Source organism: Humulus lupulus, chromosome X (genome assembly GCF_963169125.1).
Source record: "Humulus lupulus chromosome X, drHumLupu1.1, whole genome shotgun sequence".
NCBI lineage: Eukaryota > Viridiplantae > Streptophyta > Magnoliopsida > Rosales > Cannabaceae > Humulus > Humulus lupulus.
This window is the reverse complement of record NC_084802.1, coordinates 2603939-2617184: the sequence shown is the minus strand read 5'-3', so window position 1 is coordinate 2617184 and position 13246 is coordinate 2603939. Positions and strand designations below refer to the sequence as shown.

The window sequence follows — 13246 nt, the reverse complement described above, 5'->3', positions numbered from 1 at the left end:
ACGAACATTAGCCCTTTCCCCAGGGTCTTCTTCCCTTTCTCGCCATGCTTCTTGAGAGCGTTCAACAGACGGACAGCGCCCATGTGCGCGTACTCTTCTTCTTCCTCTTCTCCTTCGCCTTGCTGTTCTTGGCCGATGAGGGCATTCAGCTTGCCCCGAAATTGGCAAACTGCCGACTTGTGTGGGCCTTTGCAAATCCAACAAGCTAGCGGCTTCTTCCCTGCAGCAGCATCTGTCCCACTGGACGAATTGGACTCAGCTGTCCTCTTCTCTCCCCCACTCTTACCCTGCTAGGACTTCCCAGACTTCTTACTCCCGGCGCTACTCGAGCTGGCTGGAGGAGTAGCCCTTTTCGGCAGGCTGCTCTCCGCAGTGTAGTCTGTTAAGCGTTCGGCAGCAGCTTGAGCGGTGGCCAGATCAGACACCCGCTGTCTTTGAAGTTCTTGCTTGGCCCACGGTTTCAATCCCTCGAGGAAGCAGAAGAGCCTGTCCACTTCAGACATGTCTTTAATATCGAGCATCAGTCCCGAAAATCTCTTTACATATTCTCGGACTGTCCCGACTTGTTTAAGCTCTCGTAACTGGCGACGAGCTATGTAAGCTACATTTTCTGGCAGAAAATGCGTCTTTAATTCCCTCTTCAGGTCCGCCCAAGATGTGATGGTACACCTGCCATTCTCTATGTCATCATGCTTGGTCCTCCACCACACCTTGGCATCTCCCGACAAATACATGGTAGCCATGGCAACCTTTCCGTCTTCTGAAACGGCCCACACGACTCTAAAATAATGTTCCATGTCAAAGAGGAAATTCTCCAAATCCTTTGCATCTCTGGCCCCATTATAGGGTCTCGGCTCGGGTACTTTGGCTCGGCCATATTCCATACCTATCGGCCCTGTTGCAGGGGCATTCCCAACCGCTCTCATGGTCAGGTTTACCTTGGTAGACAGCTCAGCCATTTCTTCTCTGAGCACACCGACTGCCTCCCTGCAATCTTCCATCGTGTCATTTATTGAAACTTCTTGGTCCTTTAGCATGCGCTCCACCGCCGCGATGCGTTCCTCCCACCGAGGGGAAACAGAAGTACTTGTTGGAGTGTTTCTTTTCTCCAACGCGATAATTCTGGATAGAAGAACATCATTCTCCTTCTCCAACGCAGCTATGCGATTGTTTGCATCAGACGATCCCGAGTCCTGACTTGCAGAGGAAAGATCCCTGACCCTCTCGTCCAGGCCATCTAGTTCCCCTACTCGCTTCTCAAGAGCTTCGATCCTCAGAGTGTTGCTCACCATAGTGTGTCTTTTGCCAAGCGCTTTCTAACTATGCTCTGATACCAACTGTCACGGGCCGGCTATTTGGGTACTCCAACTAGACGGAACGTGCGGCACTTGCAGACTCTTCAAGCTAGCAAGTCAGCCTACAACACACACCTACAGGCAAACAAACTCATCGGTTAGCCACATACACATCTCGGACATGCAACGGGCAATAACGAAGTATGAGCAAGCACAAAGCAAGTCATTCCTAGGAACGTCCACACAACAAGGCAAATGGCACTCAGTGGCCCAACGAAGCTAACAAACAAGCAACACATAAACAACAAGGAGGCACACAGGGGCAAGTATGGATAAATGTTATTTCATTAATATATAGCCTTGATAGGGCAAGGGAGTACACATCTTTGGCCCCTATCTGCTGATGGCCATGGTGCTTCCCTAAGTCACCAGGTCACCTCCCCCTAAGGAGCCTTCTAAGGAAATAAAGTCTTCCCAGGAACATATATGATTTTTGTCTGGGAGACATATGCAATATTACAAAACTGTCACTACCATATCCCCTGAGGTTGCTTGGTGCAAGACTTGACTAATGATCAAGCACCAAGGCATGCTCATTACAAAATGGCCCCATGTGGGTGTGCCAAAAGGGCAGCACGCCACACGCGGCATCGTCCTCCTCTTCGTGGGTTCGGTCGGCGGCGGCTAGGCGGCGGTGTCCTCCCTGCCAGTGTAAACTTCCATCCAAGCCAATGTTAGTTTAGTTTAGAATTATATAGTTATATATATATCTATTTATTTAGATTTAATTATATATATTTATATTATATTTTATCTGTGATATGATTATATAATATAATTATATATATGTATATATATGGGTGTGAAGGAGATGCAAGATGAGATGGAAGGGCTGGAGCAGCAATTGTAGATGGTTTTGATGAATGTTGATATTTTGGAGGCATGGTTGAGGGAGAATGAAGAGAAGATGAGGAGTTTGGAGAATGTTAATGTCGACTCACTCTCCAAACAAATGCTTGATTGTATGGTGGGAGATGAGGAGTTTGGAGAAGATTAGATTCTTGTGAACCCGACCAACCCGAATCCCTTTCGGGCGGGTTCGGTTACACTTTTCCCACACCCGAACCCGACCACACCCAAACCCGAAGAAATCCGAGAGCAATTTGGATGGGTTCGATATTAATTTCCTCTACCCGAAACCCGCCTAACCCGAACCCGACAAACCCGCCCGATGTGCACCCCTACTTTAAAATGTAGGTTACTAACATAAGAAAATAAAAAAATAAAAAATAAAAAAAGTTAGCTAGGCATTTTAGTCTTCCTCGTCGACATCATTGACAAATGAGTGTTGCTATTTTGCATCTTAAGGTACCCAACTCTCAAGATTGTTTAGCGATACCCCATAATCTTTATTAAATTTAAATAAGTAGGACTCGATATTGGATTGCACCAATAATGATATGTCACCTACTTATGGTGTTGGACACTAATAATATCCCTTAGCAATTCTTTATCCTTGATTCACACTACTTCAAACTATGGTCACCCAAAGCTCCAATGGCTCTAAGTAGTGGAAAGAGGAAGAAGATAAGAATGGCTTTATTGATTAATAATTTCCTTGACTTTGTAAGAGATATCTTAGTCCGAACTTAATTAGGGTCAAAGTCACATACTCGATTTCATCCATTTCTTTGAATAATTCTATGTATAGCTTGATTGATTTTAAGATGTCTTTTCAATATTATATTGATGGGGAATGATCTTTAAGATAATATTTTTTTAATTATAAAACTTTAAAATTGTATTTTTAAAAAATAAAATTAGTAAAATTGAAAAAAAAAACTAAGAATCGCATAGATATTAAAAAAAAAAGTGTATTTACGAAGAAAAAAACCATTTAAATGTCATAGTATTTTAATAAAAAAATATGTAGTATTTGATGTTATATTCAACTACTCTCCCACCCATATCAGTATTAAAATTGAATGTATAATCTTTTTTTTTAAATATGACTTAAAATTGTGGAGCAACAAAGTCCAAGTGGCTTTTTTATTTTTATGCCAAATAATTAAAAATAAAAATTGTGGAGCAGCAAGGCCCAAGCGACATTTTTATTTTTATGCCAAATAAATACTGATTTTTTAAATTTTTTTTCAACTAAGGCTTGCCACGTCATCAAGCGATTTCAGTTCAACGTAAAAGAGCCAAATATCACTCGATCTTAAAAAATTCTCCACTCCTCCGCGATGCACCCGATCCCTATCTCTCCGATCACCCTTGCCGGAGTACTCCTCCTATTCTCATCATTCCTCTTTCCCGGCGATCTCATGGCCTCTAGAGATTTCGAATACCTCAACGACTGCCCTAACAGTAGTTCGACCTTGAACATCAACTGGGTCGAGTACCGAGTCCTCAAAGTCAACTCATCAGAGAAGACTCTTACGTTGGTTCGATCAGACCTCTGGAACCAAACCTGCCCTAGCGAGTTCCTCAGCACCACGTTCAAAACCGACTTGTTCTCCGACACCGGCAACGTCGAACTGACACTGATCTATGAGTGTAATAATGCCGGCGGAACTCAGTTTAATATGACGCCAAAGAATAATCGGTTCGTGTGCGAGAATCGTGCATCTTCGTTCTCTTACTTCTTGGTCGGACCAGATCCGTATGATCCGTTCCGGGGCGACGTACACAAGTGCGGTAAGAGGGTTAGGGTTCCGATTATGGCATCAATGGCGCGTGAACTGTCGGATAATGGATCTTTGCTTGCGGAAGCTTTGAAGATGGGGTTCAACGTCAGTTATAGGACAATGGATGATCCGTGTTCTATATGGCTTGATTCTCAGGCGTGTGAGTATTATTATTACTCTAACAGCTACCGTTGCATGGTGCGAGGTATGCATGTTTAGCTATTTTGTTCTTTCTATTTAAAAAATAATAATTATTTTTTTTAGATCTCTTCTCTTATAAATTGATTCAAAATATCATCTCCTAATTCCAATTTTGATTAAAATATTTTTGCCTTCATCCTTTATTTACGGAGTTACTAACCTTGAGATGTGTGGATCTCCTGTATATGGACATCAATCATTAGAAGAAGATTATTTTACGATTGAAAATGATCATTTTTTTGAAGTCATTTTACATTCTCTGACCTAGTTTTGATAATTTTTTACAAAATAACTCATGTCTCAAATTTCGACCAACTGTATGAAAAATTTCGACCAGTTGTCTGGAGTATCGGAGGCTATTTTGTAAAAAAATATCAAAACTAGACCAGAGTGCAAAATGACTTCAAAAAATAAGTCATTTTGCCAAAAGACCCTTATTTTTATAGTGTGGTATTACATTTAAAAGGGAAATATTAGGTTTTCATTCATAAAAATCTAGGTATTTGTGTAAAAAAAAAAATCATAAATCCACCAAGGCACACTAAATTGATATAAACACTCCAAAAATTCAATAATACCCGCATTTTACAACTGCAATAATCATTTATATACAATCTAAACAATTAAAAATCAAAACAAAAACGAGCTAGACGTGGGTTGCACAGGGCGGTCTGAGACGTCGGCATGGGTTGTAGAACGACGTAGACAGTCCATTTTTGATGATGTCAGCCTGCATACTATTGTGTTCGATGATGGGGGACGACGCGGGGTCGTGGGACTGGGTTCGCCAATGGGGGGGATGTCATGGGTGGTGCGAGCTTGGTGATGGGGGATGGAGGCATAGGGGTAAATATGTTTCTAAATGAAAGATGAGAATAGTTTAATTTTTTTTAACTTAAGACAGATAATATTTATAGTATGTGTCATGACCCGAGCCCTAGGCTATGGCAGATTTGTAATATCCATAACTTGGGTTGTCAAAGGCCAAAGTTTGACCCTTGGTGAAAAATAGTCTTTATAAATAATCATTTAGTTTATACTAGATAGTACTATAATTATAAGTCAAAACAATGGAATAAATCCTATAATTATATATAAAAATATTAGTAATAAAAGCAAGATCATTTATCATTATACATAGAACAATAATATCCCCACAGTTATGTAGTCACCAAATAGTTAAATTTAATAAGTCATAAAACACCCAAAATAATACTAAGCATCCACCATTCCTCATTCCTAACTATTACATAACTAATTTAGATATACAGACCATTAGGTTCCAAATTAAATACATATATATATAATGTTCAAAAGATAGGACTACCGCACCAAACACATTGGCTTCATCAATAATTCACCTTATCCACATTCGCGTCACTAGGCTCCTAGAATGGGAGAGATATAGGGGGTGAGCTTATAAAGCCCAGTAGGAAAGTAACTAATATCATAGGACCCAAAAAGTTAAATAAAACTCCTGCATGGTTAGCTTTGAAAACAAAACATATATTATCATGTATAAACCAAAATAAAAAGAAACAAAAAATAATCATAAGAGCATAGCTACAAGTGCACATCACACTGTCCACTAGATCCCTAGTTCCCGTTACCCACCATAGAAAATCCGACATCCTAAACCGGGTAGCCGGACCTGCTAACCACCACAAGGGGAGGCTCAGAACACTTCCTGTATACAGATGCTAGGTCTTTACACCTACAGGTGAGTGGACACCTAATCTACGTATGATGACACAGAGACTAGGCCGTAAAACAACAACATGCACAAATCATGATCACTATGGCTCTCATCGTTATAACCAAATGTCGGTACACATGAAAAGAAAGAAACATATTCCCTTTATATTTTAAAAAAATTGGGCAGCATAACAGTTGCATTTGAATAAAACCCAAAAATTATAACCTGCATAAATAAGTAAACAACAATATATTAATAGAATATCCAAGAAACACTCCTATATCACTTTTTGAATCAAATTTTCCAATATTCTCACGATCTCTAAGAATATAGTATATGCATCCAAAAACATGAAAATAACTTACATTGGGCTTTTTACCTTTCCAAATTTCGTAGGGAGTTTTGAAAGTACCTGGCCTAAGAAACACTCGATTGATTGTGTAGCAAGCAATGAATATTGCTTCTGCCTACAATCGTTTGGAGAGTTTCTTACTGTTTACCATGACTTTGGCCATCTCCTGCAAGGTTCCATTTTTTCTCTTAACAACCCCATTTTATTCAGGAGTCTTGCGAGCTGAGAACTTATGGGAAATCCCTAGAGATTTACAGAAATCATCATAAACAATATTCTCAAATTATTTACCATGATCACTTCTAATTCTCACAATCTTACCTATATTGCAATCTTTTTCAACTCTTAATTTAATGCACAGATTTTTTAAGGCATCAAACGTGTCTGATTTTTCACTTAAGAAGTCAACCCAAGTAAAACGAGAAAAATCATCAACACACACAAGGATATACATTTTTCCATTAATACTTTCAACTTGAATGGGACCTATGAGATCCATGTGCAAAAGTTCAAGAACTTTTGAAGTATTGATTCCCGTGACAGTTGTGTGGGAGTTTTTTAATTGTTTCCCTAACTGACAAGGTTCACATTTACCTGAAGATTCTCTACCCAACTTGGGCAACCCACGAACTAACCTTGCACTTACAATCTTTTTTAAACTTTTGAAATTTATATGACCCAGTTTCTCGTGCCATAAATCAGTGGTATTACTTATAGCCGAGTGACATGTGAGAGTTGGCGAAAGAGTATAGCAATTATCAATGGATCTATATCCTTTCAATATACTCACGCCATTTTGATCAACAACATTGCAATTATCACGAGAAAAATTTACTGTGAAGCCTTCATCACAAATTTGACTTATACTAATTAAATTAGCCTTAAGTCCTTCAACAAGTAAAACATTTATCAATTTTGGTAATCCATCAAGACTTAGAGTGTCTTTTCCAATAATATTACCTGACATACCATCACAAAAGGTTACTGCACCACATTTCATAGATTTGAAATTGGTGAGTATATTTGCATCACCTGTCATATGTCTAGAACATCCACTATCAAAATACCAAGAATTAGAGGCACAAGATTTATGACAAGTAAAAGCAGCAAGACAAGTTTTTCTTGCTTTTTCAACCCAAACACATTTTGAAGGTTTTCTGACAACATGTTTTGTTTTACTATAATGATTTAAATAATTGTTTTTGAAAAAATTCATCATAGTAAAACATCTGGGCCGGATGTGCCCTTTCACTCCACAAAAATGGCATATTAGAATGAATCGATCTGTGTTGGTTCTTTTGAGAAAATTGGTCTGTTTAACAGATGTGGAAACAGAATTTCATTTTGTCGAATCAACTGTTTGAGATGTACTTGCAGAAACGTTAGCGGATGCAACAGAATGTATTCCAGATTTCACAAAAATGGTTTTGCCTTTTGATTTAATACCATCATATCCTAATCCAGGAAACTTACCAGCTTTTTGTCATGCATCAATAACATCATCCAAAATCCTGGAATTTGGATTAAGCATTTTAACACCTTTAACCATGTGATTAATTTCATTTGATAACCTCTTAATTTCACAATCTTTTGCAATAATTTTTTCTTCAAGATTCTTCACAGTGCTTATAAGATCATCATTCTTTTCCTGTAAGACTTTATTATTGCTTGCCATTAAGCGAGTATCAGAATAAACCTTTAACCATTGATCATACATATATTTGTATGATTCTTTCAGGGAATCCTCGTCTAGATCAGACTCACTGGATTCACATTCAAAATTATCTTCCTGTATTGCGTTGTTCAGACAAACAACCCTTTTATTATCCTGCAAATTCAATGTTAATCCAGAAACAACAAAGGTTAAGGCAAGGTTCAAGTTATCTTCCTCATCACTACTTTCAGAGTCCTGATCACTCCAAGTTGCTGCCATTACCTTTTTATTTTTCTTCAGTGTGTTGGCACATTCAGATTGAATATGACCAAACCCTTCACATTCCCTGCATTGCACGCCTCTTTTATTGTTATTGTCAAAAGGTCTAGAAAATTGATTACCTTTGGAAGATTTGAGCGAGGATTTTTTGTTACCAATCTTTTTCATGTATTTTTGAAATTTTTTGGTCAACAAAGCCATTTCGTCTTCACCATCATTTTCTTCTGAATCTTTTATTTTCGATGATTTGAAAGCAACTGATTTTTCTTTGGGAGCACTTGGATTTTCCCTTTGGCGAATTTGTTGATTGAGTTCAAACGTTCGCAATGAACCCATCAATTCCTTTACTTTCATTGTGTCGAGATCTTTTGCTTCTTCAACTGCTGTGAGCTTTGTTTGAAACCTGTCAGGAAGCACTCTAACAATTTTTCGAACTAACACATTATTTTCCAATTTTTCCCCCAATGCAAAATATTCATTAGCTATATCAGACAGTCTTTCATAGAATTCTGTGAGAGACTCAGTCTCTGTCATTCTAAGATTTTCAAATCTAGTAGTTAACATAACAAGCCTAGAACGTTTTACATCAGCAATTCCTTCAAATTGAGTTTGAAGGATTTCCCAAGCTTCTTTGGCAGATTCACATGAAGATATTAATTTTATGTATCCTTCATCAACGACATTAAAGATAGCATATAAGGCTTTGTTGTTATAACTTGATAATTTATCTTTAGCATCGGTCCAGTTAATTTCAGATTTTACCTTTGTGACATCATCAGATTCAGACGGAGGTGTCCAACCGGTTAAGATTGATCTCCACGCCTTTTCTTCTTGAGATTTAATAAAGGCTCTCATCCTAACCTTCCAATAAGGATAGTTGGAATCATTCAACAAAGGAGGACGAGTTATAGATCCACCTTCTGCAAAGAAAGACATTTCACAAGGCACAAAACAAACGGAAAAAATACAAGATCGCACTAAGAGTTTAGTGACTCGCTCTGATACCAATTGAAATTCTATTTTTTAGTAATTACCAAATTAATTAAACCATAAATTAATTAAAATGTGGAATGGTAATTAATTGTTTACACAGATAGCAGTTCTGTCGGAACAGAATCCGAACTTGTCACGACAGAACTGAACACAATAAATAGACAGTGCAAAAATTAAAGAACACAGCGAATTTTTACAAGGTTTAGAAACTCTTTCGGATAACCTACTCCTTGGGGCCACGCCCAGAGAATAAACCAATTAGTAAAGAAACAAAGTGTACAAAAGCATTGACTTAAACAATGTAAGACTCCCTCTTAAACTATTGCCGCAATCTTGTTGTACTTTTCTCTACGAATCTCGTTTGATGAAATGCTGATTCTCTTGAACTCCCTTCAAAGAATAGCGAGTGCACACTTCCTCCCGAAGTGAGACTTAGATAGAATCCTCTCCCGAAGATCCTTATGAACACGTTCACAATAGACACTATCTGATTACAATGGACTAGATAGATATCCACAAGTACACTCAGCACTCTCACAAAGATTAAGGTGAACAAACTTAATCTCTACAAATAAACACATTCTTCAAAAATAACGTAATGTTTACAAATATTCAAAAGGGAAGAGATGAAAATTACATAGGCCTTGGCAAGGTATTTATAGGCAAGGAAATCGTCCAAGGCCATGATTTTCAGGTATCTTTGAAATCAATTTGTGAATTCATTTGATTTAGGAAATCAGTCAGCCAGATGCATTCTGTGTCTACAGAAAAGGAAACTGATGAGTTAGGAACGAAATCAGTCTCATCTGGCAAAACGAACATGGTGATTTCTTTTGATCATGTTCATTTTCGACATCAACTTAATTCCAGAATAGACATAATCCCACATAATCCCTGAAAATAATCTTAAGATATTTGCACAATATATTTTTACCAAAAATTGATTATTTGAGATAAATAAGGCAACAAATATATTCACACTTAAAGATATTTTCACATTACAAAATCAGCTGAAAATATTGCTAATAAAACCGAAAATTAATATGGAGATATGCTACTAATTTTTCTTTAAACAATTAAAATATTTTGTCTAAATTAAAGTTTAGCCAAAAAATGATTTTACATTTTTTAAATAAGTGGGTTCCACCATATAAATATATAATTTAATAATAATTTTTTTTCCTTCTCTTTTTGACTTTTCGACCTGAAAGGTTTCAGGTTTTATAGTATGCGTATAGTTTAAGCATAAAACCTAATGTTTCTCTATTAAAATAAATAATTTTCCATAACATATGTGAATGAAAATAGTGAAATATTTACTAAATTATTATGTTAATTACTAAACATAAATATCATCATGAATATTAGAATCACTATATACTAATGATTTTGTTTATGTTTCTTATGTCATTTTATCTTTTTCTTCCAGGGTCATCATTAATATACATATTTAAAGGTACATTTTTCTTGAATTTAAATTTCTACTCCTAAAACCAAAAAAAAAAAGTATTACTTAAAATAATAATTAATTAATTTATATAAAATGAAATTATTAATTTAGAAAACGTGACAGCTATGTATTTTACCTTGGGTCATTTGGCAAATGACCTATTTTTTGAAGTCATTTTGCACTCTGAACTACTTTTGATAATTTTTTTGAAAAATTGGGCCTCTGACACTTTAAGATAGTCAGTCGAAATTTTAGACAGCATCATTTTGCAAAATATTATCAAAACTAGGTCATAGTGAAAAATGACTTCAAAAAAGAGAGGTCATTTTCACCAATTACTCTAAAAATATTTAATGAATAATATTCTTACCAAGTGTGTGCACAAATACAGCTTTCGCGATTATGTCCATATTCATAATACCCGCCATACTCTCCTTGGCAATGCTATGTTACTACAAGAGAGGTAAAGTGGAACACTTCAATGTAGAGGCATTCATAAGGAATCATGGATCAATTGCCCCAAAACGATACAGTTATGCCACTATAAAGAAGATGACAAACTCATTTACACAAGAAATAGGTAAAGGAGGTTTTGGAGCTGTCTTTAAAGGAACATTACCTGATGGTCATCTTGTGGCGGTAAAATTGCTAAATGAATCAAAGAGTAATGGAGAAGATTTTCTCAATGAAGTTGCTAGTATCGGTAGAACTTCTCATGTAAATATAGTAACTCTTCTTGGATTTTGCTACGAAAAAAAGAAAAGAGCTCTCGTTTATGAATATATGCCAAATGGGTCGTTGGACAACTTTATCTTCACCAAGAAAGCTTCAAATGAAGAAAATCGTCTACAAAGGAAGACATTGTACGAAATCGCCATAGGCATTGCGAAAGGATTGGAATACTTGCATTGTGGTTGCAACACACGGATTTTGCATTTTGATATAAAACCTCAAAACATTCTTTTAGATGAAGACTTTTGCCCTAAAATTGCTGATTTTGGACTTGCCAAACTTTTGATAAAGAAGCATGAGAGTATTGTCTCCATGGCTGGAGCTAGAGGTACTATGGGGTACATTGCACCTGAGGTATTCAGTCGAGGCTACGGTGGAGTATCTCACAAGTCTGATGTTTATAGTTTTGGAATGTTGGTTCTCGAAATGGTTGGAGGTAGAAACAATTTTGATTATGCAGCTTCTCATACTAGTGAAATATATTATCCGAATCGAATGTATAAGGATTTGGAAATAGAAAGTGATCATGAAGCAAGTATTCTGATAAACATGACCGAGTCAGAAAAAGAAATTTCAAAAAAGATGATATCAATAAGTTTTTGGTGCATTCAAACAAACCCAGCAGATCGACCATCAATGAGTAAGGTAGTAGAAATGTTGGAAGGAAACTTTCAGTCCATAGAGATTCCTCCAAAACCATACTTGTTTTCTCCTACAAGGTCTCCATAACAATCAATGTAATAGCTTGTACATGATATATTTCCAACTTTTTATCAACAATCTTTTTATCTTTCTTTTTTTCACTTATTATTTCAAGTATGTGTATAGAATATAGTGGTATATCGATCAACCTTATTTATTTTCATGCCAAAAAAAACTTTATTTATTTTTTCTACCATTTAAAAATAAAAAATAATAATAAATCACTAAATCTTCTTATTATGTAAAATAAAAATTGTAATAGCCAATAGAATTTTACAATACAGTAATTATATAATGCATTACTACATAATTTTTATAAAATAAGAAAAACAACATATATTTTTGGTGGATGGCTATAAAATATAAATATTAATCTACAACACTGTCGTAAATAAAATATTAGTCTTTATCGAATAAAACACTATCATATGTAATTGACATAGACTAATACCGTTAAATTAAATTGATGATTCAAGCAAAACACAAATTAAATTGATGATTATAACAGAATGTCAAATATAAAAATATATATGTATTAAACTATTCCTATATATATAAACCTCCCACTTGTCTTGATCCATCACCAGTGGTGTACGACCAACTCGACTTACTCACCACCGTGTTGCGTCATGAGCTTACTTGAGGGACACGATAAGGGCATGGCGGCCACACTACTATAAATATAGGTTTTCTTTGCGTTTTTTTTTTAACTTTAAATAAAAAGCGCAGAGAAAATGTCCCTATGAGTCTGAAATACTATTTTATTGCGGTTTTAAAAAAAAACGCAGTCTAAAGTTCAAAGATTGGGGAGGCGGAGACTTTTCTCTGCAGTTTTATAAAAAAAAAAACCGCAGAAAAAAGTACCACTAACCCTACAAGACGAACCCGTGCCTCATTTCCCTCTTCATTTTTCATTTCATAGAGGCAAAGAAAGGAACGGCGCAACCTTCGTCCCCAGCCACGATAAGATCCATTTTCACTATTTTTCATTGTTTTTTTGTCATTTTTCTTGCATATTAACGCTTTAAATCATGTAAATATACATATATAATATTGATTTATTTTGAAGTTTTAGGGCAAAAATAAAGAAATATTGAGTGGGTTTAATGAGATTTTAATGTATGTTTATGTTTACCCAAAAATGGCTCATGATGATATGGCAAGAATTTCTTGCACGTGGTAGTTCTGAAGTGAAGGGATTC

The 13246-nt window shown here is 36.1% G+C and overlaps 1 protein-coding gene across 2 annotated transcripts; it reads left to right on the top strand.

Annotated features, from left to right (window-relative positions):
• Positions 1-3469: 3469 nt before the first annotated feature.
• On the top strand, positions 3470-12143 carry LOC133804327 (LEAF RUST 10 DISEASE-RESISTANCE LOCUS RECEPTOR-LIKE PROTEIN KINASE-like 2.1). 2 transcript variants are annotated; one of them, XM_062242496.1, is made up of 3 exons: positions 3470-4190; positions 10590-10616; positions 11002-12143. In XM_062242496.1, exons 1-3 carry the CDS (start codon positions 3542-3544, stop codon positions 12069-12071), a joined length of 1746 nt encoding a protein of 581 aa, XP_062098480.1. In that variant the 5' UTR covers positions 3470-3541; the 3' UTR covers positions 12072-12143. The 2 variants fall into 2 exon arrangements, with proteins under 2 accessions (XP_062098480.1, XP_062098481.1); XM_062242497.1 differs by lacking the exon at positions 10590-10616.
• Positions 12144-13246: the final 1103 nt, after the last annotated feature.